General features: G+C 27.6%; 1 protein-coding gene across 5 annotated transcripts in view; it reads left to right on the forward strand.

The window, feature by feature from the left end:
- The first annotated feature begins 1,999 nt into the window (after positions 1-1,999).
- The window catches only part of Rbcn-3A (rabconnectin-3 alpha), a 518,724-nt gene continuing 493,508 nt past the window's right edge, over positions 2,000-27,215 (forward strand). For all 5 annotated transcript variants that reach the window (XM_075371055.1, XM_075371080.1, XM_075371085.1 and 2 more), the window contains exons 1-2: positions 2,000-2,231; positions 19,996-20,193. In XM_075371055.1, coding sequence (XP_075227170.1) covers positions 2,145-2,231; positions 19,996-20,193 — 285 coding nt within the window. In that variant the 5' untranslated portion in view covers positions 2,000-2,144. The remainder of the gene's footprint in view (positions 2,232-19,995; positions 20,194-27,215) is intronic.

The following is a 27,215-nucleotide window of genomic DNA, read 5'->3' on the forward strand; positions in this document are numbered from 1 at the left end:
ACACATTCTAAGTCTAAGGCTATGTATCTAGCGACTATTCTACATGAGATAGTAATACATTTTTGGTTTCTTGCTCTAGTAGCTACATTGTATCCTGCTTTATATAAAGTTGTAATTTTTAAAAATGTTTACTTACCTATGTCAATGTAATGTCTTTTTAATACTTTCATTTTTTTGTTTTTTGTCATATATTTTATGAAACGATATTTAATAATTACTCAATTTGTTTTTCCACAGACTCATTTGTTAAAATATGTACATATGTATAATTTTGTACTGCTTGTCTTTGGATTCTAATTCATTATGAAAAAAGTAGTACAATGTAAATGAATTTAAACCCTTCGGCATATCCTCTAGTAAAATATCACTATAAAAAACATTGGCAAGAAGTTTTTCTTGGTCAAACTAAATAATATGAATATATCAGGGACGTAATATTCAATTAATAATTAAAGAACCCGCTTATCAACAATTCTTTTATATATACGTTCAAGCGCTTTCAGAATAAAATTCCATCATCAGGAACTTAAAAATTTTATGTTATGATCTTAATAAAACTAAAACTTCTACATCATGTAAATTTGTATATATAACATAATAACAATGGAGACATTCATAATAAGGACATCATAATTTTAAATATTTGACGACCACTGTTATATTATATTACGTTAAATAAACAAATTTACATGACAAAGTTTTAGTTTTATTAAGATTATAACATATGGTTTTTAAGCTCCTGATGATGGAATTTTATTCTGAAAGCGCTTGAACGTATATATAAAAGAATTGTTGGTACATGGGTTCTTTAATTATTAATTATATAATCGTACCAACAGGCCATGTTTGATAGAAATTGTTATATTCACTTCGGAGTAATAAATATTTTTATCTTGTTGGTTCTGTGTGATCTTTATGAGGATTGGTTATATTTTTTAATTATAGTTGGAAATTTTTAATTTGGTTGTATAAAATGGTTAGCAAATTTTGACTCAGTATTGTAATGCAGGGCTTAAGAAAACTATCAGCAATAACTTTAAAATCAAAGAGAAAAACTTCATCAGCACCAGTCACTGAATTTGCACTAGCACTTGCAAATGAATTCAGAGATTGAAAGAATTTTGAAAAGGCTCTAAAAAAAAGTTAAATAAATTTGGTTCAGATTTTCAAAGAAAATTTAATCATTTTAACCTCCAATCATCAAGTATTATATGAACCATACCATGCCATTCTGCTTATTAAATGTTTACTTTGAGATATTGCTCTGACAAAGGTATTTTACAGAACTGTTAAGTGTACTGTATAAGCAGTTTCCTTTACTACTTGTGAAGTAAAGCAACATCTACCACTTAAGGTAATTAATATATATTTATAAATTATTGATTGTAATAAAATTTTGGTTATCTGTTATCCAAGAAGAAGATGAATCAAAGCTCTAAAAAATTTTCATATACTTACCAAATAATTTCGTTTTTTCCAAATACAGTCATTTATATTGCAATAAATATTCTTTGTAATGCTTGGGGGTCTATTCTAATATCAGTCATTTAATGATTTTAAATTTGTGTCACAATTACGTTTTCTGAAAGAGCCAGTCAGTAGCGCACCACGTGGCAGTGTTAAATCTAAGTACTACAAAACTATTACCTAAAACACTATATTATATGATTTATTATTCGGAAAAATGAAAATTCTTTAGCAGTGTTAAAAATGTTTAAGAAATCAACAATTTTGCATAAATCCATCGCAATTAAAACAAATAAATAAATTCGTTTTGATCATTTGAAAGATATAATTTTAATGAAATATGATTTATTTTGTTTTTTTTTGTATTTCCAAACGAAGTCTTTTAGGATTATAAAAAATACAATCGTAGCTTTTTTGTACTGCAACTTAATTTTGTTGCTAATACATCGAAGTACAACATTCAATATGTTGTGTCATTATACGTGTTTATACAGTTGGTAATGCTGTCTGAAAACCAGCAGACGAGGTGAAAGGAAAATGGCCTCTTAAGTGTAACTGTTATATACAGATAGTGTGAAAAAACTTGTTCTGTTTCATACAAAATGTCACTTTTTCCTTTTTTATGAAATTTATTACTTTTAACTTTCAGTTTTCTGATTACTAGTGATTAAACAGTGATGAATTGCCATCAGATATTAAGTGGAGCTTGCAATGCTGGTGATCGTTGCTTCGCTGTTGGAAGTGTTGAAGGAATACCATTCACGGTAAGTAAAACAATTTTTTTTTAACAAAATTAGAATGTTTTTATTAAACTACAGATATTTATTTTTGTTTGAGGCTCTGATAGACTGTCACCATAATATGTGAGTTGCGTACGAAATACGCTGCAGTTGTATGCTGTTGAAATCAAAATGAAATTTAAATGGGGGAGGGGCGGTTTGACAGTTGAAGAAATGTCAGTTTTTGTTTAAAAAATAAAAATCATTCGATTTTGCCGAAATTTCAAATTAATTGATCTCTATCAAACTTTACGCCTTATTTTATTTGACCACAGTATTTAATTCAATACTGTGACAACTAACCTTACTGTGTATTCTGATTGGAGTAATGAATGATACATTTCGTTTTGATTAAATTTGAATTTGATTATTTAATTAATATTTGAATCTATTTGAAAGAGGTCACTGGATATTGATTTGCTATGCAGAATGAATGCTTGTTTGACCTAATTAATTAGTAGCCTAAGTGCTTCTTACAATTATATGAGTTAGTATTTAAGCATAATGTTTTCTTTTTCATTATAATGCTATTAATATTGCCCAGAAACCTTTTTTTTATAACCATTACATTTGTCTTTAAAAATCTATTTGCAGTTCAAATTGTTTAAAAGTAATTTATTACTCTGCCTATTTTTGTGTGTATATGCCTATGTATTTATTATGAGGTAATACAATTAGTATTACAGAAGTAATTATTTCCTTGTATTTTAACTCTGGTTTTTCAGATTAGCATTTTATTTATTCAATTTCTGTTAGAACTTAATGAATCATAATTTTGAATGTAATAGTAGCTTTTTGCTGATTCTTTTTCTTTTTTTTAATTAATTTTTTCATGCATAAAAATTCTAGAATTTTACATAAGATAAACTTTGACAGTTGTAGTGTAACGTTTTTTTGGTTGAGGGAGGTTGTATTTAAAAAAGAAAAACATAAAATTATGACAATAATAAATTAAAATTGCAATAGTGCTTATTTCATATTTCATGAAGTCCTATGAAATAATTTATTATTCTACTTTGTTTTAAATATTTTGTACAAATGTGTTTAAAAGCTATTAATTTGCAGTTTTCAACTTGTTCATAAATCTGATTCTGTTGTAACCCTGATTAGTATAATTCTCATGTAAAGCAATTTCTGTATATTTAGTTACTGTCTTCATTCTGCAAATTTGATTTTGGTACATAATGGGTTTAATGAATTACATTTTTAAAAAAATATTTATAAAGATGAGTTAATTAGTGTTTCTGCCAACTTTTATCAGAAAAGATGTAGGTAGGCATCTTATATACATCTAATTGCAGTTACTTTCTAATGGTGTTCATTTGAGGATGTGCACAAAGAATTCTCCTTAGTAGCTTGTTGACATTTGGCTGTATCAAGTACATCCAAATAATTGGTGAAGTATGTAAAACTATCAAGTTTGTTTTTTAATTTCTTGCAGACATTATTTTAACACAGATTTCAAAGAAGTACAGATTAGTATAATTCTCCTTTTGTTGCACCCAATTATGAGATCAGTAAAAACAATGTCCTTCAAATCTTCACTAATTGTATTACTAAAAAAATGTAAATAGTTATCCAACTGTATGCTATGGCAACAAAAAAAAAATGGTTTTTCAGCTAATCAGATTTTCCTCAGTCAAATTTCCCAAACAAATTTTTTTGAATAAAATTTTAATATTTTTTAGAATATTTTCACCAAATTTTTTTAATCAACCGTACTTATTTAATATTTATAATTCCCTAAACTACACTTAAAAGATCATGTAAAAGTATTTGACAAGAAGTCTGTTTAAAAGATTTTTGTTTAATAATTAAAAAAAAAATAGTTATATTGGGGAATATAAGTAAAAGTTAAGATATATTGGATTAAGAAATAAGGAGTAAGGAGTTTTCAATAAAAGTTATTAATGTATATGAGGATGGGCAAAAAATTCATTATTTTAATTTAAAATTAAAATTAAATAATTTAAAATTAACACCGTAATTTTTTGAGTATTTATTTAATAAATTAAGTAATTATTGCAATTATTTATTATTTAAATAATCAAAACACTCCTGTTAATTAGTCAAGGTTAGCGAGCGAAGCGAGCGTAGGTTAAGTTTGGTTAAATTATATTTATAAAATAAATAAATATAAATAACCATTTATTAAAATCAATAAAGAGACTGTTTTGAATCTATGTTAAACTCTATATCGGTCCATTTTCCACCGAAATCCGATTGACTACTTTGTTTTTAAATAAAGCTGTAGCTTTAATATAGCTTTATTTAAAGCTGCAGGTGGCGTTAATATGTAAGTACTGAATTTTTAGTTACATTATTTTATTGTTCAAGAAAATGTATTTTTTATTTTTGGTTTAATGAATTTAAAAAAAAAAGTATTTCTTGCTTTACTGATTTATAGAAACTAGTTATGATTGATTTTATAGGATTTTGAATGTTATGCTTTTTATAACATTCATTTATAGTTCGTCAAATTCTTACACTATTACATTAATTAATGAATATGAAAAACGGTATGAATTAATAAAAAACTAAATAAATGCCTGAATTAGCGTCCAGTTGATGATCGATTCATTAACCTATCAGTATATCTGATATGCTAGCATCATTGGAAGCTTAATGAGAAGATAATTAGTAATGGATATCACACATAATTGTGAATCTTGGCATGATCACATACTTTTCTTGCCATACTTTTTGCTGTGCCATTAAAGAGTTATCAGAATGAAGTATCAGAAGTATTCAGTGTTGTACTAAATTTGTTGAGTACAGATGTAAAATTTTTGTGTAATATTTTCGTCCAGAAAGAGCAGCTACCCAAGTTAAAGGTATTAATCTTAACAGTTCTGTTTACATATCTGAATTTAGCGAAGTTGTTAACATTTAATGTTTTTGGGAAACCTAACATGACACTGCCTAGAAAAGTTTTCAGCAGACAACTAATCACTGAAATGGAACACGCAAGCAATAGATCTGGCCTTACGTAACTTTATTTTTTCTAGCGATAAAGGAAATGGTGAGAGGAATGTATTTTTATAACATTAACATCAGAGCAACATGAAGGCAATTTCACAAAACAAGTTTTGAAGGGTGAACACGAGCACCATATGTGTTAATACATTATGCAATTTTACAAGGAAAGTAACTGAAATTTTACTTTTGTTTGTAAATTCCTGAATTAAGGTAATTCAAGTTATAATTTTTTAATTGCAGGTTGAATTTGTAAAGATAATTTTCGGACATGTTTATTACAGTAGTTATAGAAGGGTTAGCCAATAACATTACTTCATCTGGTTAGCTTACTGCAAAGAGGATCTGATTAGAATATTTATGTAGATAATATTTTTGGATATAAAAGTATTTTTAATATGAATATTATGTGTTTTTTTACACTTAATAAAGCTTAAGAGTTTATGCAAGATGTGCATGGTTTGTTATTTTTATATGTTGGTTGGTAACAATTAAAGTAAATGAAGATAATATTTCAAAATATTGAGTATTTGGACTGGTTTAGTGGTTAATTCATCATTGCAAATCAGCTGATTTCAAAGTTGAGAGTTCTAAGGTTCAAATCATTGTAAATTTTTATACAGATTTGAATACTAGATCGTGGATACCAGTGTTCTTTGGTGGTTAGGTTTCAATTAACCACACATCTCTGGAATGGTCGGCCAGAGACTGTACAAGACTACACTTCATTTACATTTATACATATCCTCATTCATCCTCTGAAGTAATGCCTTACACTGCTTCCAGAGGCTAAACAGAAAGAGAGAGTTACCTTTATATAGCAAATAAACAGTCTAAACTTAGTACTCATTTTAGCTTACTTTAGCAATAAAATGCATCATCAGATAAGTGATCACATGTATTTTTTAAAGAAAAAAATATTGTGTTGGTAAATAAATAAAATATTTGTTATTAATATCCAAGACTGTAGAAGACTTCTTTGATACATGTCTCTCAATGGATGAATCTGTTAAATTACCACATTAAATTAATATTGGTTTACATATTAATATTGATCTTTCCTCCTTCTCAAAAATGTAAATATATATGTATAAATTTTCATGTTACCCAGAGGTAATTGGTAAAACGTACTTATTTTTTATCACAAAATCTTTATCACATTTAAAGAGCTGAAATCGGAGTTATTTTATTTTTGGAGTGTTTCATATCTTGTACGTTTTTGAGGTACAAAACATTAATCTGTATAAAAACCTACCATATTTTATGACCAGAGCGTATTTTAGCTGTCGTTCAAAAAACTAATTAAAAATTTAAATGATAAAAACACAAAATCTCAGTTTTGGAACTAAATTTAGAAAAAAAATGTTATTAATTTAAATTTAAAAATTTATTAATTTTCTTTATTTCGTTTTTTTTTTTGTAGAGGCTTCATATAAAACAACTTCTTGAAAAAGTCTTGAGGCATAGGAGTCCTTACTTTTTCAGAAACCTCAATCTAGAGGCTTCAGATTACAATATTTATTGCATTTTATGTAAAATTAGCTATATTCAAATTGAAAGCTCAAAAGGACACATCACAAAAATCCCAAATTTTCACAAAACCACCTTTATATTTACGAGTGTATTCATTAAATTTTTGTTACTGATACTTAGCCAATGAAAGAGCAGCATGAGTTGGAAAAATGATGAAATCGTATGTGTACATTATAGCACTAAAATTTGATTTTTAAACAATGTCAAACAAGTTAAAATCAAATAATTTTTCTGTAAAATGTATTTTATGTAAAAGATAAATGTTTTACATAAAGACAATTAGGATATTTAGTAGAATTTTATCATTAAATTTTATTGTCATAAAATCTTTGTAAATATTTTCCCCAAGATATATTCTTTAAATCTTTTTAACATTTTCTAATTTTCTTAGCATGTTTTTATTTATATAAATAAAAACATAATATATACTTTTTTTTACGTAGTACAGTTGAAATCACAGTACAAATTTTAGTCATATATCAGTAAGTTTTATAAGAATAATTTAGATTGTTTATTTAAAGATTTATTTTGTTCTGATATTTGCAATTCCATTTTAAACAGCTTTTTGTGAAACTTGACTTCTATGTACATCCTACAGAGACTCAAGCAGCATCACGAAATGCAGAGCTCATGTCTTGAACATGTAGCCTAGCCCTCCACTTTCATATTTCCCTTCCTTTGTCTTAGACAGAGTAGGGCTGATATTCTGAGTGAATAATCTATGTTGTGCAGTAATAATATTTTCACCAAAATAAAGTAGTCTTTGCGGTTATTCATTGGTGAATTTTGTCGTAAACCTAACTGTTACACTATTTCCAAGTTTTCAAATAATTGATTTAAATGCGTGTGAACAATTATTGTTAGAACGACTATTTGTCGATATAATAATAAATATCTCATAAAATATCATAATACTTTTGAAACCTGGTTAAATCATTGTGCCCTAAAAGTTATAAAAAAAGTATTTGGTGTTGAAAAAAGGTAGGGTGAAATTGATGTAGATTTGATACTAGGAATTAAGGTGGTTGCAGAAGAGAATTAGCGGCTATAAATCTTGTTTGTGTCTACTTTTAACTCCAGTTTCTGATAGTAAAATTAAATAAGACAGCATCAGTTGGTAATAAAAAAACAGAAAAAATGGTTTCTGCAGGAAAAAGTAAATTAGAATAGGACGATTTAATGAAAATGAGAAAAATGAAATCATTACACAAACACTGACATCTTATTATCAAAATATAATTGAAAGTTTGAAAGAAACGTATGTGATAGCTAGTAAAGAAGAGAAAATCTAAGTCATTGTTTCACCTTTGTGAAACCTTTGAAGAATTTAATGTAACAAAATATGTAGTAAGATTAAACTAGGACGTAATGAAAACACAAGGCATACTTGCTCATGCAGCAAAAAGAGGAGACAATAAATCACATGAAACAATTGTAATAGAGATGTAATTGAATTTTATCAGGCTGACAAAAGTAGTAGATTGTGTCTTTGTAAAAATGACTATGTCAGGGGATGGAACTATAGTAACAAAAGACTGTTATGTTCCTTTAGATGAACTATGTAACTTTAAAAAGAAATAACTTGATCATAAAATTGTTAAGGACCAGTTTTCTGTGCTTTAAGACGTAAATGATGTGTACTCCCTGGTTCATCTAGAACACACAATTTATCTTTGTACTTATATCAGAATGTGAAACTAATGATTGTGGGATCAAAATTTGATGTTGTTTATAAGGGTTTACTATATTTATTTATTTGTGACCGAAAATAGTTCTGTTTGAAGAATGTCAGTCTTGTCCAGAAAAGATATTCTATTTGGAATTTTAAATAAAGAAACTGCTGGAATGAAAGTGGGAAGAAATAATTGTCAAACAATGTGTTAGTAAAAACAGAGTTCATCTCATTATTGATGTCATGCCTATTGCTGAATTTTTTCAGGCTATGGTAGAAAATTAATATTGAAAAAACATTATTTCATTTTGACTTATTTAAAAGAACCTAAAGAAAATTTAATGGAAGCTATCAGTATTAAATTGGGTGACTTTTCTGAAAATATTTTCTTTGTGAACTACGACAAAATTCAGTGGTTCCACTGGACAAACCTACAAGTCCCATTACATCCCTTTGTGTACTATTTCAAAAAAGGCAAGACAGTTAACATATACATATTTAGCTATTATATATTAGGGATCATTTTTCTTTATGTTTCAATAAAAGAAGAGGTTAAAGCTAACAGCTTAGAAATGGAGAAAAAATTTGTGCTTGAAAAACAATTTATTAATAAACATTATAGCAGTAGAATTATTATAAACTATTAATTTAATTAATTAAAGAAAAGCACTTACTAATTTTTTTCTTTTTAAATTAAACATTTTTGCAATGTGCATTGCTTCATCAGGTGAACAATATAAAATTAGTCAAATGTTAAAACTAGGGAGATGCTCTCAGTCAATCTCAATAGGTATTTTTTCTTTAATTAATTAATAATTTATGGGTACTATATCTATACAAATTCACACAGATTATAGCATTTCATTTGTTTCATAGTAAAATAGATTTTTGTTTTAAAACGAAATCATATCCTTCATTTTTTATGGTAAATAGTATTTTGGGAAAATAAGAAAATAAAGTGAAGAAAACTGTAACTTGCTGGTACTTTTCTTTCATCCATATGGTCCAAGGACTTCATTCCAGATCTCCAAAGATGACAGTGTAGGTACTAATTAGTATTGTATTAAAGTTAATTTACACTATCACTGCTGGTTGTAATTTCATTAATAACAAAATATTTAAAAAAATAACTCTGTTGCTTGCTTCAGTTACATCTTCAACAGCCACAAAAAAATAATCAAAATTGCTTTAATTTTGAATATAATTCAATTCATAATAAAAAAATGACTGCTATTTGTTTGATTTGAGATGGTTTAATAATAAAATGTTAGAGATACAATCCAAATGTGATTTCATCATACTTGGATGAATGCTGCTCTTATATCAGTGATAAAGTTTTAATGGGTACACATAAAGTTAGCTTTGTGAAAATTTGAGATTTTTGTGACATATCACTTTTAACTTATTTCAGTTTGAATGTAGCCAGCTAATTTTACATAAACTAAAATTTTTGAGGCTTCTAAAATAGTAAAGATATGACTTCTTGGCCTCAGACTTTTTTGTGAAGTAATCTCTATGAAGCCAGTACAAGAAAAAATTGTTTCCTTCAATATACGCTCTGGAAATAAAATGTGGTGTTTCTGCATATTAATATGATTTTTATTTCAACATTATTGAAAAAATTTATGTCATTGAATGATGAACATTATTTATGAAAGTATTGAAGGTTAGTTCCAGTCTTCCTTTTTAATGTCATTTTGTTATTTGTTATCAGCTTAGTTTATTAAATATTTATCTTAAGTTTGTTTTACAAAATTGTAATGAACTGTGAACTATACATCTTCAGCTAACTTTAATTTTGTATTTATAACATTGGTGTAAAATTATTTCCATTATTACATAAATCTTTTGTGTGCAGTTGATAAGATTATAATTTGTTTTAAATTGTTTGGTTTTTGTATTATTTATTGCTGTTCACATTACATTATTAGTCATTGCAGCTTGACTGTGTGTGTTATACAGTTCCTTCCATTTTAATAGCAAATTTTAGGTAATTTAACTGTTACGTATTTTAAAATTCATGGAAACTTCCAAACAAAATAATTACATATTTTTGTAATTTAATATAAAAAAAGGTTGGATTATATGTTCTTTTATGATGCACAAGTTGGTCATTTATTAAAATATATGAATATGTTTAAAAACAAGGAAGTTTATAAAAATCTTGCAGAAAAAAGTTTTCTGCAAATCTCAAAAAATTCAAAATTTGCCTTAGAAGAAACCCAACTACAAAATAACTTAAAAATACCTCTTCTTTCAACTCTCCAAATGTGGCTTCTTACATTAGAAAAAATATTTATTTTCATAATTTCTAAATTTTATTTATTTTATTTAATTGTGATATATATATTTTTTACAGTGTGTTTTATGTTCTAATTTAGTTTTAGTTATTTTTAAAATGTTGAAATGTTAATTTCTTCTTTTTTACATTACTGATGAGCCATAACTTGTGTGGGGTCTAACCATGGATTAATTGGTCTATATAAAAAGGCTTCCTGTGTAACATTACCCGTCAAATGACTAATTTAGCTTGATACTCAGTTAATATTCATTTAATTTTATTTGTGGTTCTGTTTTTCTCACTTTTAATTTAAAAACATTTTTTCTTCATTTCATTTGTATTTTTTTTTCCTTTCCGCAGACGGAGGAAGAAAGAAAAATATATATATGTGCCATCCTTAAAGAAAACAAACTTAATTTAATTTTTTTATAATTAGGTTTTTTTACTTGTTTTTCCTCTAGATATCCTCTCAACTTTTAATTCATTGCTGAAGTCTTTTTCTGCTGTTAGGTTGCTTTGTACAATTCTGTTGGTGAAATAATTCCTAGAGGTCCAGTAGCTTTATCTTAGTCTTGTGTTACTTAAAAAATAACAGCCTTAAAGGCCAATTGTAGTTATTTTAGACTAGAAAAAATCAAATTAAGCTCAGGTTGGGTAATCTCAAAATAGCTGCTGTTCATGTATAATATTTTATTTTAAATTTATTTCAGTAACAAAAAATTAATTTTTTAAGTGTTATGAAAGATGCAGTTGGTTATTTGCATTGATGGATGTTTATTTTAAAAATGTGAGAATTATAGAATTGCAATCATTTTTTGGTTGTGGCCTTGATAAATATAATGTTAAAAATAGTAATATTAATTAACCATTAGTGTATTAATTCATTCCTAAGTTCAAAGTGTCTCTTCCATTTCTTCAATTGCTTTAATTGTATTTTTGTGCTATTACTCAACGATATTGAATAGAACATGTTAACAATAACATAAGACAGCTATCCACTTGCTAAACAACATTATTTTACTAATGCAAGTTTTTCTGTTTAAAAAATAATAAGTTCTTTAATATTATTTGGGAATTAAAATTTAGCAGTGCTCTTTGATTTTTGTAGGTTAGCCAATTTAAGCATATATTTCCTTAAAGTAACCTACTTGTTTAAAATATTTTTTAATTATTGAAAGGAGTAGAATAAGATTATATTGGTGATTTTTTTTTTATTTTATGAATGAGTGACAGTAAAAGATTTTACTATTAAGTAAACCTTACCACACAATGTGACACATTAGTGTCATATTTGTTTATTTTCTCTTTTGTATTAAGACAGCACATATAAGCAGTGACTGGCCCAAGGAAAAAATAAAAACAACCAAAAACAAGGGTATTTTATTTTTAAAAGGTTAGGTTTTTTTATAATTTAAGGTAGGTATTTTATTGTTAATGATTAGTTTATAATATTTTCAGTGCTTAGGTTTTTTAAATTATTTAATCTGAGTTATACTTCTTAGTTATGAAATATAGTAGAAATAACAGAGATGGACCACTGAATGTGAAAATAGGAAGAGAAAAGATTATGGAGGTAGTAGAAGGAAAAAATTGTGTAGGCAGGCAACGTTTGGAATATATAAAACAAATTGTTAGGGATGTAGGATGTAGGGGGTATACTGAAAATGACTAGCACTAGATAGGGAATCTTGGAGAGCTGCATCAAACCAATCAAATGACTGAAGACAAAAAAAAAATACTTCTTAGGACTAAAAAATGTTGTACCAGCATTTGCAGTTATACATCAAGTTCAAGTTAATTTCTTCTAGGTTTTAGTTATATTTTTATTTGAAAAAAATTATATTTGGATGAATTTCAGTTTATTTTAATATTTTGCACATTAATTTCTACGAAACTTTGTTAATGTTGTAACTAGAACAATTAATTTATTATTTGAAATAAAATTGAAGTTTTCTCTAATCTTATTGGCATTATTACATGCATTTTTATTGATTTTAAGAGTTTATATAGTGTTAAAGTTTTGTTTGACTTTTTGTCTGTACTATTTGTAATGTACTACCTTTAAAGTTACAAGTAAAATTTTATTATAAATCAATGTACAAAAGGTTAACAGGATTTACAAGGAACAATATGTAAAAAATACTTATAAAGATAATGAGTAAATAAAAAATAATTGTAATAACAGAAATAATATTTATGGCAGTTCTATTTTTTATTGTCTAAAAACATATGTTTTTGTGTTTTGCTAATGATTTTTCATAATACACTTCTAGACTTTAATTGCTTGATCTCTTTTTATTAATTTTTTTTTTTGTGTGCCAGCATTCATATGTGTAGTAATATCTGAGAGTGATTACAATTATGTCAGTTTGAGTGGGACTGGGTTGTTTTGTGTTTTGAATTTTTATTGGTACTTAAGTTCAACTGTTAACAATTAATTGCAGAATATTGTCATGAAATTACATATTCACAATTCACAATTACTATAGTAAGCATAAAAAGGTTAGTTCCAGTCTTCCTTTATAATATGTCATTTTGTTATTTGTTATCAGTTTAGTTTATTAAATATTTATCTTTAGTTTGTTTTACAAAATTATAATCAAGATTATAATTTGTTTTAAATTGTTTGGTTTTTGTATTATTTATTGCTGTTCACATTACATTATTAGTCATTTCAGCTTGACTGTGCTATACAGTTCCTTCCACTTTAATAGCAAATTTTAGGTAATTTAACTGTTACTTATTTCAAAATTCATGGAATTTTCCAAACAAAATAATTACATATTTTTGTAATTTAATATAAAAAAAGGATTGATTATATGTTCTTTTATGATGCACAAGTTAGTCATTTATTAAATTCATTTCAAGGGTCTGAAATGTATAAAAGAGATTTTGCTTTCATTGAACAAAAAATATAGTTTTATTTGTTTTAAATTTAAAACAAATATATTTATACATAATATTGATTTATATAACCTGCATTTTGCATAATAAATTAAAGCTCTCAAATTTTTTTACCTTGCATTTACTTTCACTTACAGCAGAATCTAAAATATGCAGCTATCAGTTTAAAGTAATATTAAAGCATTAATTCTTTAAATGTTTTTATTTTTATAAGTTCTCATACTTTGATTGAAACAGTACTTAGCTTTCATACAATATTTGTATATCTGTCTCATTTACAATAATATCAATGTTTTAAATTTTAGCTCTGAATTATATATTACAGTAAAATATATTACCATCTTACTATTGTTAGTTTATCGTCCGCCTCCCATCACTGCCATCCACACTGCTCCTAATAAAGAAAAAAATGGTAGTAATAGTAAAACACATAACCGCTTTTGCATCATTATTATTATTATTTGTTATTGCACATTTTGAGCTAAATCAGTTGTTTACTTTTTTTTTAAATCTCCACATTTCTTCAAAATACAGGTATGATTGAGAGTTAGGAAAGGTTGATGAAAACTATGCAAATCATTAAACAGAATGTTACAGAGCAATTAAATAAATGAAGAATCAGCCCAACCTTTAACAAGATAAATAATGTCTTCATTGATTGGATCAGACAGGCTTTGATAAAGTTCTGCTTGACATCAGACAAAGCCTTAACCGAAGATTAAAATACACATTTTCAAAACCCAGATTTACTAAGGAGTTCTTCTCAGGGTACTGTAGCTTATTCCATGGATTCTTTATGAATGTTTTACTTACAGAAAGGACCAGGATTGATAGTGTAAATTGTTTTCTTCCTTCCTGTTCTGAAATGATGCACCTAATTACAGAAGATGGAAGCATTGAGGATGCTTATTAGAAGATGGATTAATTAGTAGATGAAAAAATTGAATAAACTTCATTTAGACAATATATGATTTTTTTTTTTTTTTTTTTTAATGCTAATGTGTTTTTTTTGTATTTATGAACTGCATTCTGACACACCTACGTGTATTTTTTTTTAGAAGTTCTGCTCTCTATTTATTCATTCTAATTTTAACCTTGATCATATTTACATTTTACAATTTATTGGTCCTTCATTGGTCATTTCCCCCCTGAACTTTGAACTGAAAAACTTCTAAAAAAGGAGGTGAAAGGTAGAAAAAAATAAATAATTGTTATTTGGTACTTCCTATCATCCATTTAACAATAAATGTTGACATAGTTACATTCTCAGATTAAGAAAAATAAAAAACCATGGGTGGGACATTTAATTAAGTTTTCACTTAATTTTGAAATTATTAATTGAAGGTAAAAGATTTACTAAATGTATTATTTTCAAAAATATAAAATTAGATTAACTGTATAATGAATTTATAACTATAACTGGGGGTCATTCTGTTCTAGTATATCAATTCAAAATGGTAATTGTGTTTTGTGTATATTAGGATGATTTGAAAAGTCTGTACAAAGCCCAACACTTGGCACCAACAGTGCATATCAAGGGGATTTTCAGTTACTAGCATCTTTTGGAAGAAAGCACATAAAGTTTTAACCTGCTCAGTAAATTTCTTTGTGTTTGTTATCCATTTTAACAGCAAAATACCTCAAATTGTGTTGAGGTATTCCGTGAGTGGTTTGCAACTGTTTCAGCGAAATCCACAGGTTTTAAGTGTCATTTCATCTTTTTAAATGAAATATGGATACATCACTGCATGCCTTCAGACCAAAGAACTATCCAAATAATGGATTGCCAGCAGGGAGTCTGCACCAAAGAAAGCGAAGACCATTTTTTTGGCAACTGTCTATTGGGATTCATATGGTATAAATATCATTGACTATTTAGTAAAAGGTTCAACAATTACTAGCAAATATTATGCATTATTATTGGACCATTTGAAAATCAAGTTGCAAGAAAAACGTCCATGGTTGGCCTACATAAAGTCCTTTTCCATCTTTGATAATGCACCTGTTCACTCTGCAGTTGTGGCTGCAAAATTGGTAGAGTTAGGTTTAAATTCGTTTCACATGCCCCCTATTCACCAGATTTAGCTCCTTCAGACTACTATTTATTCTCCAAAATGTAAAAATGGCTAGCAGAAGGATATACAGGCAGAAATTTATACTTTAGAATAATTAAAAATTTGTAGTAAAAGAATAATTTCAAAGATGGTAGAATCTTTAAACTGGCTATGAGATAATACCGGGAGGGAATCAGTTTTCATATTAACATTAAATTAAAAAAATCTTTTTTTTAATTGTATCGTACTTATGGAATTGGCCTCAAAGTTTTAGTGTTATACTTCATTAACTTTTATTTTAAAGTATATAAGCAGACATGTATTATTTATTATATTGTCAAAAAGGGTTAATGGGATGAAATCAAGAAGGGAGATATGGTGTTAAATAGTTACTGTATAAGCCTGTGTTAATTGGAAATAGTTTTTCAAATTACTTCAATAGTGCCTGAGATGATCCTGCAAACTTTGTGTAGGGTAATTTTTACTGAAGTAGAAGGTAAAATATTTTTGCTCACTGAGGTAAGTCTGTGTATTTGTCCAAAAGTGTGCAAATGTTTTTAAGGAGATACTTACATGATTTGTGTGATACAATATTGGCACAGTTATTAAAAATGACAATGTCTGTGCACTGGATTTGTTATTGTTCATTGTGGATGTGTTGCCTTTGATGCCAGTATCAACAGTTCTCATGGCTCATTTACCTTCATCTGTATTTGTAGTAGGCCCCTCCTTCAAAGTTTTCCGGCATCTTTTTTTAATTAAAAAAGATGATTATATACAAATGATAAAAACTACTTTACTTTGTATATAACTGTTTCCTTTTGCCAATCTGTTTGTTAATTTAAATTTGTTGTTTCACTCTATGTAATTAATCTGATTAAAATTTCTCTGATTTATCTGAGAAAATCTAGAGATCCTTGCTAAATTAAAATTTTCCATCTTTTGCCAGTAATGAGGTTTTTCATCTGTTTGATCACTTGTTGCAAGTAATATGTTTAAGCTTTCTCTGTTTCTTATTTTATTTTTTATATATATGCTTGTTGTAATAATCGAATATAGTATTTGTTTTTAATTGCTTAAATTAGTATTTGTACTTATTTATGTGACTATTTTTATAGATTTGTTATCTTTTGACTTTTTAATTGTAATTTTTTTCTGTCTGATCTCCTGTAATTTCAAAACAGATTGGAATGCAGTTTTTATCAAACGATATTTACATTTTAAAGACAGTTAGAAGAGGCTAGTGAATTATTAAGATCTATTTATAATTAATATAAAACAGATTACTTCTACACATGGGGCATTGATGCCATTAAATTTTCAGCTTAAAAGTCAAGGGGATGAGGCTGTAGAACATGGTCACCCTCAGCATCTCGAGATTTAATCTAATTAAGGTCTTAGATTTGTTAGGCACAATTTTTTACAATTGAAAAATAATATTTTCTAAAGAAAAAATTTCTGCTAAATAGCATCCCCACCCCAAAAAATGCTCTAAATAAACTAGTGGGTACAGTGCGTTATTAGTCCTCTCATCTCAAGGAGCAGTAGTGTAGCACTGTTGTACAGCTGTTATGTTGTAACATAACAGGTGAGTGGTAAATTTAAATAAATGAATAATATTTAAGTGTAAAAAAGTATTCATAGTAGGCGCTAGTACTACCACCACATCCGCACAAATGAAATACGGTACGCACACGCGCTTTAGTTAGAGTTATTGAATTAAATAAACAAAAGAATATTATGTTTAAATAAAATGATAAATATTTTTAATTAAGGTGTTGTGTGTGTGTGTGACCGACCGCAAGAAGTCCCTGTATTGTCAGCTTTTTTATCACACTAGTATATGCCTACTTAATTTTAAAAATAAAAATACATTTGCGAGAAGAATATTAATCTTCTGGAACACCAAATAACTTTGATTTTACAGAGTTCAGAAAAAAATTTAGGATTTCAGAATCACTTACCTTTTCTGGCCCCTGTTGTAAAATCTGAAGATAATTTTTGTTTATGTGCTTCTTCTGCTAAACAGCAGTGGCTGTCAGAGTTCAGTTTTTATTGGGAATAATATTTTTAGTGTGAACAGATGCCAGGAAATTACATATAAAAATCTTTTCATTTAATTATTTTAGAATTATGATTCTTTCATAGTTTTGTGACATTTATTAAATATTTACAAAATTAAAGAAAAAGTGAAAAAATCATGATAGGGTGGAATCTTGGTACAGCATTTAACGTTTTATTGAATTGTAAGGTAAGTGGAAGACACTGACTGAGTTCTCCTTAGAAGAAATGGATGAATCAGTTCCCATAAATACTATATGGCAACAGAGTATGTTTTTGAAGCCTGCCTTTATTCATTGATGGTTTAACTCATTCCTGGTTGAATATTTCCTTGATATCTGTCATTGGGGAACTGAGTTTTTTTTACACACTACATGCGGTTCATTGACAACATACAGTATCTGTTTTATTTAACCATAACATCATGTAATTTTTCTTTCCTGATTTTATAATGAGTCCTAATTTTAATTAACATTGATAATTGTACTATATTACTCTCTTCTAAGAGATTGTCAGTGTGTAGCACTCTTCTAAGTGTAAAGGTACTTGACACTTTTTGCACTGTTATAGTTTCTGTTCTCTTTTTATGAGCACTACAAACTATATTTTCTGGAAGGACTACAACAGTTGGTGGATTTTTTTTGTAAAATAATTCCACTGTTTTGCTTTAGTTTGTATGTTTTGTTTTTCTTTTATGAAGTTTTTATTAATCACACTGGCCACATTCAAATAAGTAAAAAAAACAACTTTTTATATCCTTTTTTATAATGATACACGGCACTGAAAGCACAAATACTTGGATCCTGTTTACCCATCCCACATATAGATTGTACTCATTTACAATTTGTAGTTTTAGACTGGATTTTTCCTGTGTTCTCTTTGAAGAATATCTGACACACAGGAACTTGGCTTTTTATCCAAAGAAATCAGGTTCACAACATTTTTTCTGTATGATCATTTTAGGCAGAACAGATTTGAGAAAAAGAAATAGTAAATTCTCCTTTTTAAAATTTACTAATCTTTCTTTACACCAATTTACTCGGAATTGTTTTAACTATATCCACTGCATAGGTGCCCCTGGTTCAATAGTCCTAAAAATAAGTTTGTGGAAGAGTACCAATTCAAGTAGAAAATTCTGCCCTCATGTAGATCTTTAATTACATGAAAAACCACTGTTTCACTAACTTCAAAATTTCTGATAGGCTTTACTTGATCCGCTTTAATGACATAAATTTTTTAATTTTGACATTATCCAGTTTTGCGTCATTTGTTATATAAATATTTATTCCAAATATGGCACATTTTTTGTCCAATATGTTGGACAATGGACAATTCTTCTAGTTAACCAGTAGTAATCTATTGTACAGGTACTGTGGCATTACAATAATCAGCGTGAAATAAACACACATTTTCATCTGGTGTAATATTTACCCAATCATTTAGACAGTTTGTTTCATTTAACGTGAACCCAAAATGTTTCATCCAGAAATTCACACCTAAATGATACCTAATAATGAGATTTATATTCAAATTACAATAAATGGGATTTCACCAGTGTCACTCAGAATCTGTAAAATTTTCGTTATGACTTGTAAATGAAAAACTGTTCATATATTCTTAAAGATTACCATTGACTGCAGGTTCTGAACAAGATGATATGGCTACTCATAACCCCAAAAATAAATCATGTCATATCATTGGCTCAACTAATAGTAAAATGACAATATGAAGTTTTACATTTGCCCTAAACGATGTAGACTGCAACTGATTGGCAGACATAACTTTACCACCTAAGAAAAAAATTAAATAAATTCTTATTGCTTTTTAACTTAACAACTATAAGGAATTTTGATGGACTTTTTCTGTCTTCTCCAAGCATGGATGAGTTAATTTCTTATAAAAATGTTAGCACTTCCATGTTTTAACTTTTTATAATATACTTTTAAGATTCACAAAATCACAATTTGATAATGTAGTATGCCTTCTTATTTTTTCTAGAATTTTTTATTGTATTGCTAATTATCATTTATGATAGATATTTAAATTTTAACCTTCTGTTTTCTTTGTTTATTTGTAACACCAGTTTATATTCATAATTAGGGTTCTAATAAATTTGAGAAGGTTGATAGTTGCTGGTTTATGGTTTAGCATTTATTATGAAGAGATTAGAACACAATATATTTATACCATTTTAATTACAAAATATAATATGATCAATATGTGCATAATATGATCAATTTTTATTAATATTTTTCCTTTGGTTTTCAGGCTTATGCAGCTGGTTGTAACATAGTGATATTGGCTAGTACTTTTGAGCGTGTTCAAATAATACCAGGTGCAATTCATAACTATGTTCGTATAAGCTGTGTTGATTGTTCAACTGATACTGGTAAGATTGCTGCCGCATATGAAAATCAAGTGTGTATATTTGAACCAACTCCATTGATTCATAACAATAGTGCTCATGTAAGTATTCTTAAAGACTTAATTAAATCTGCTTATTACAAGTCAGAAAATTGTGTGTTTCCATATGTAAATATTTTCTCTGTTGTTTATTTTTGTATTTCTATTTATGATATTTTTTAAAGATCTAGTAGATGAATCATTGATCACTAATACATTTTTAATAATTTTAATATGTTTTTGGACAAATTAGAAAGAATTGATCTTTGTATCGTTTATTACCATGATTAATGTCAGTCATTGCTTGATGAATTTATTTTAAGTGTAGAGAAAAAGGGAAATAAATGTACATTATAATATGAAACTTTACCCAAATTGGGTAGACCCAACTCATGATTATGCAATTTATTTTAATAACTAATATTCTGTAAAGCTATTTTTTCATAGGAAATATATTACTTTACAGTATTTTATAAACAAGTTACACTTTTTCCAGCTGATGATGAAAGTTGCATTTTATTTTGAAATATGAAACTAATCTTATTGTATTAGGAGATATATTTAACCAAAGGTAAGAAAATATTGTTTATTTTACTTAAATAAAATACTTCTACTTGTATTCTGTTATTACACATTAATATAATAATCCTGTTTTTATTTTGTCACAAACTTGGTGCTTTGAAAATTGCCTGCTGTGAACATGGATATTGAGTCAATCCATTCCAAGTGGTCCTGTAAAAAAGAAATTGGTTGCTTGACCATCTCAGAAGGACCTTAGAGGAAAGGTACAACAATTGTCAGAAAATAAAGACACTAATCATTACATTGTTTTACACCACAATCAGAAAGTTTGCTGAAATGTCAGTACACATTATCATCACCATCTGATATGAACTTAAAGTTGCAAAAGTAATGTCATTGACACTCAAAATAAAGACACAATTGCATTATTTAGGATGGCCAGTGGTGGATCATGGAAGTGAACAAGATAAATGATTGAAACAAAGATGTGCATGTTGCATTTTATCATCCACCAGGAGCAAGAACGTCATTTCAAAAAAGTAAAAAGGATCAATTTTGGGTGCCAATCAAAAATATATTAAAAAGCTGACTCCTTTGGAATTCGCCACCAAGTGTCTGGGCACACTTTTAATATCATACCCAAAATTTCTTTGTGAAGAGATTTCAGTTGTTAAATCAACATTAAAGAAAAAACTAATTAACAGTGAGAAAATCTTATATAATTGTCAGTTTATAAATTCTTAATTCAGTGCTAAAGCTAGTTCAAGAAAACAATTTATTACATTTACCTGATTGCTGTTTTAATTCAGTTTTTGAAGATTGTGTATTTCATTATGGGCTTTAAATTTAACATTATATAATATTAGAACCATACATATTACCGCACATAATTTAATACATATCCTATATATTTATCAAAATAGTTATCTAGTTTGATATATGTTTATATAATTTAATTATTATTATTTTTATGCTCACTTATCCCAGATGTGGAAATCGAGCATTTTTTGTTCAAATTCCCAATTTTTTTTATACTTACTTTGAGTTTAATCTGGAAATTTTAAGTTTTAATCTTGAGTTTAAGTTGAAATTTTTACTGAAGTTTGATACCATAGAGACTTTTTATGTCTGTAATTCACATTTTTATCTGGTCCACCAACAGAGATATGACAGATGACAAAATTAAAAAAAAAAAATATTGAGTCAATCCATACTGCATCAACTTTTAAAAGGGTGTAATTTTTACACCCTTTGATTTGGGATGGATTTTGGACCTGGACCACTTGGAATGAATTGACCCTAATAGGTATTTATTAATGGGCTAACATATTTTACCAATATTTTCTAAAAAAAAAAAATATACCATAAGTCATTACCAAACCTTTGGCTTAATTGTGAAGCACAGCTGCAAGTTAATAATTTTAACTGAATTTCAGCAAATTGGTAAAATTCATTAAACATATTTATAAAGTTTGATGGAATGAGAATATTGCGCATTTTACCAAGCTTTATTATTTTGCAAATGAATTATTTTTTATTTTGAATGAAGAAGTTAAAGTTACAGAGAGAGTAAGTTGATCAAATTCATTAAAAAAAAAAAAAAATTAGGGTGATGATTAGGGTGAAAAAAAATTAAATTTTTATCAAGCTTTCTTATTTTAAAAATGAATTACTTTATACAACAGAAAAATGTTGAATTATAAATTCTTTACATAAAATTTAGAAATTGTTATTAAAATATGAGTTAAGCTTCCTAAAACGTTTAATTGTTTGTTTTTATAACAATTATAAAAAATCACAACTATAATTCTGTACAGAAAAATTGAGAGGAGACTGGAAGAAGTGTTAGGAGAAGACCAATTTGGTTTCAGGAAAAGTAAAGGGACAAGGGAAGCAATTTTAGCACTCAGATTAATTGTAGGAGGAAGATTAAAGGAAAACAAACCAATATACTTCGCATTTATAGACCTAGAAAAGCATTCGATAATGTAGATTGGAATAAAATGTTCAGCATTTTAATAAAATTAGAATTCAAGTACAGAGTTAGAAGAACAGTTGCTAACATTTACTGGAACCAAACAGCAACAGTAACTGTGGAAGAACATAAGAAAGAGCCGTAATAAAAAAGGGAGTCTGACAAGGATGTTCCCTATCCCCGTTACTTTTTAATCTTTACATAGAACTAGACAGTTAACGATGTTAAAGAACAGTTTAGATCTGGAGTAACGGTACAAGGTGAAAGATAAAGATTCTACGATTTGCTGATGATATAGTAATTCTAGCCAAGAGTAAAAAAGATATAGAAGAAACAATGAACAGCATGAATGAAGTCCTACATAAGAACTACCGCATGAAAATAAACAAGAACAAAACGAAAGTAATGAAACGTAGTAGAAATAATGTAGATGGACCACTGAATATAAAAATAGGAAGAGAAAAGATTACGGAGGTAGAAGAAGAATTTTGTTATTTGGGATGTAGAATTACTAAAGATGGACAAAGCAGGTGCGATATAAAATGCCGAATAGCACAGGCAAAACGAGCCTTCTGTCAGAAATATAATTTGTTTACATCAAAAATTAATTTAAACATCAGGAAAACATTTTTGAAAATATATCTTTGGAGCGTAGCTTTATATGGAAGTGAAACTTGGATGTTTGGAGTACCTGAGAAGAAAAGACTAGAAGCTTTTGAAATGTGGTGCCATAAGAGAATGTTAAAAATCAGATAAATGAGTGGATAAAGTGACAAATGAAGAGGTATTGCAGCAAATTGATGAAGAAAGAAGCATTTGGGAAAATTTAATTAAAAGAAGAGACAGACTTATATAGGCCACACATATTAAGGCATCATGGAATAGTTGCTTTCATATTGGAGGGACAGGTAGAAGGAAAAAGTTATGCAAGCAGACAACATTTGAAATATGTAAAAAAATTGTTATGGGTGTAGGATGTAGGAGGTATACTGAAATGAAATGACTGGAACTTGGAAGGGAATCTTGGAGAGCTGCATCAAACCAATCAAATGACACAAGACAAAAAAAACAGTGATATATATATTGCTTAAATCTAATGATTAACTGCTTTCTGAGGACTACCTAAGTTAAATATTAATGGTTGCAGTTATCATTCGGCTGGCAACTGCCAGCTGTAACATTACCAACTGGTATGATATATTTCTTATGAGTTATATGAAACTGTAAATCACCTACCGTATAAAACAATAAAGAAGATGTATAAAATGAACCTTAAATATTACATTAAGAAGCAGTCTTTTGTTTATTAGCTACGAAATGAAAAGAAGTAAGTTCTGAAAATGTATTTTTTAATTTAAATCTCTGTCAGTTATTTTCAATTCATTACCCTCATTTGATTTAGATAAGAAGCATTTTTAATTTAGAATTGTCATTAATACTTAAAAAAATAATTTCATAACTTATTGACACAAGGATGTAGAGATTAGCTGTTATTTACTGACAGTAAAAAAAATAATTTAATGATCATTAAATAATCAGTCAGATTCATTGAGGATGGATTAATTGCAATAATTTTGACTGATTGTGTGAATTTAATACATTTCAGATAATTATTTCCTCAGTGCTTAAAAATAAGCTTATGTAATTGCTTTATAATTATAATTCCAATCATAATTTGAATTCCAATTTAAGAGTTGTAAGGATAGTTCCCTGAATTTTTAATGAGCACTTTAATGGAAATTTTCTAAAAATAAAAATATAGTTCATCCTTAGAAACAGTTCTTCTGCTGTTACTATTGGGTTAAAAATAAAATTATAAATAAAGGCTAAAATTGAAAAATTTGCTGATGATTCCATCAGTTGTTGGTAGAAGTCATTGTTGGATTCACTGTCATACATTGAAAATGCTCATTTAGTTTTTAATTGTCCTTTTCTACTTCATTTTATTTATCTTTTACTGATGAACGGGATAAAATATAATTTTTCATATCCTTAAAAAATTGTTACCTTTAAATTACTGATGACAAAAAAATATTATAATGTGAAACATCAGATAAAAGGTGCCTTATTACTCTGATTTTCTTCTTATAGACTTTCGATGCTATTCACTTTTCTGCATTGTCAAACAGTTATTATTTCAAACTTTAAACTATCAATGATTAAAATAATCATGTACCAGTGTTTAAAAATTAGAATGAAAGATGCATTCCATTTACAATGATTGATTAGCATTCTAAAATTATTAAAAGTAGTAGTTTCCTTACAATCCGATCAAAATGCAATAAACAATTCTTATAAAAAGAAATTGTGGTTGATTAACTTAAATTAAAAAAGATAAAGCAATAAAAAAATAGAAGAATGGCTTTATTAATTTCAGCTGCACAGTCTTGGTTGACCTAGGATATTGTGATAATTTTATTATGTTACTATTCTTTCTTTTTATATGGTCTTGTTTGTGATATACAGTAGTGTGCAAATTAATCCGAACACAGGGAATTTTTGTGTATTTGTATTGTATGATGTGGCCACACTGCTTGACTACCCATTTTTTTCAGTTGTCTTTGTAAATGAGGTTATTGTTCTTTGTTTGTTTAGCAATTCCCATGTTACAAATAGTGCTTTGCTAAAGTTTATTTCATTTTTTATTACAATATCATATTTTCCTATTTTTTTGTTCTGTATGTCTTGACTATATTATAGTGGACATAACTCCATGAAGCGTTTAAAAATTGTTTCTCTTTCTGAGCATACCATTATGGCACAATGACAAATATCTTTTGAGTGTGGTGTTAGATTAGAGATAGTGAATACTATTTTAAAACAATTTAAGGAAATTACTTCTTTTTCACTTTCAAGCAAAGTAAAATGTGGCCATAAAAGAAAAATTACTGCAACTCAGGATCACATGACAACTGTTAGATGCCGATTTCTTGCAGCTGGACAGAAAGCTTGTCAGCAAGCTATTAAGCAGCTTTTTTTTAATGTGCAAAAAAAGGCTCTTATGAGCCAAAGCACATGTTTAATGGCCCAAAGAAGACTGGAAAAGTGTTATTTTTTCCAACAAGTTACATTTTTATGTTCAGGGATGAAGGATTCCATGTGTTACAAAAGCATCAGGTGATAATAAATCACTGGCTCATAGCCAACAATCAGTTAAACATTCGCAAAAAAAAAATCTTTACGGTTGTTTAACATTTGAGGGTTCTTGTTCATTAGTAGTTCCAATAGATGATATCTTGAAAAGTGATTGATTTTTCAAGATTCTGTAGGAAAGAGTTCTGAACTTCAAAATAAATTTCTACAAAGCAACAGTGTTCTAACAATGTTTGACACCATAGAATACTGCCAAAAACATGAAAAATATTTTCAAAGAACGAAACATTAAAGGACTCCCCAGGTAACTTGTGCAGGTATCTCTCCAGACTTAAACCCAATTGAAAATTTTTGGGTAATAGTAAAAAAACAGCTTAAAATGAATTGTACCACAAAAATTAACTTCATAAAATCAGTAATATCGGTATGGTTTCATGGTGAAGAAATCAAAGAAATGTAATCATATATGTGAAGTGATTAAGAATAAAGGATGTATTAATTATTACTAAATATTCACAAATTGTACAGGTATGATTTTTTTTTTATCTAAAGTTATCTTTTATTAAATAACATCTGTGTTTGGATTAATTTGCACATTACTATATATTTTTGTTCGGATTATAACTGCTATATTTTGTTTACTTGAAACTGTGCAAGTAAAAACCAATTTCTCCAGTTATTAATCTATTTGAAATTAAACAATCCACCACCCTATATATGCGTATAAACTATTATGCAATTATTCTACACCATGAACTGCTAGATACAACTAACTATATTTATTGATTATGTGTGTTATGTTTCTAGCATATAAAATTGTTTTATTTACCACACTACATATCTTAAAAAGTGGAATTTCCTTCATTGTAATTGTTCACTTAAATTCAAAATAAATAATTTTAGTGCGATTATAGAAAAAAAATTGTTCTTCTTCCATCAAAATCTAACAGCAGACTGTATTTTGAATGTGTATCTGTCATGCTTATAAAAGATAATATGAATCTGAATAGATAAATTAGTGTCATATTAAAATAAAACCCATGCTGAAGTATGTAACTGTAGAATTTACACTTATTACAAAAATTCTTAAGAAATGAAAAACAGAATTCTTCAAACATTCTCTCTCTCTCTTTTTTTTGTCTGTCTGAGTGTGTGTATGTATGCATGTGTGCTCAGAAAGTACACAGAAATAAATAATGTAAATTCCATACGTATAAATCCAAAGTTTCTGTATGTTATATTAATGTTAAATGATAAGTATGTTTAATTAAATGAACATAACTACTTACATTATCTATAAATACAATTCACAGTATTTTATTGTTGTAAATATTAGTGATCTATACTATGTATATTTGGTTGTTAAGGTAATATTACTAACTGTAGAGGTATTATTTTATAAAGTTTATTGAGTGAAATTTATCATTGAATTAGCTGGTGCTATAATAACAATAAATTCCTATAAACAAATACATTCCATAACTTGATGGTTCTA

This window comes from Lycorma delicatula, chromosome 1 (genome assembly GCF_047948215.1).
Source record: "Lycorma delicatula isolate Av1 chromosome 1, ASM4794821v1, whole genome shotgun sequence".
Taxonomy (NCBI): domain Eukaryota; kingdom Metazoa; phylum Arthropoda; class Insecta; order Hemiptera; family Fulgoridae; genus Lycorma; species Lycorma delicatula.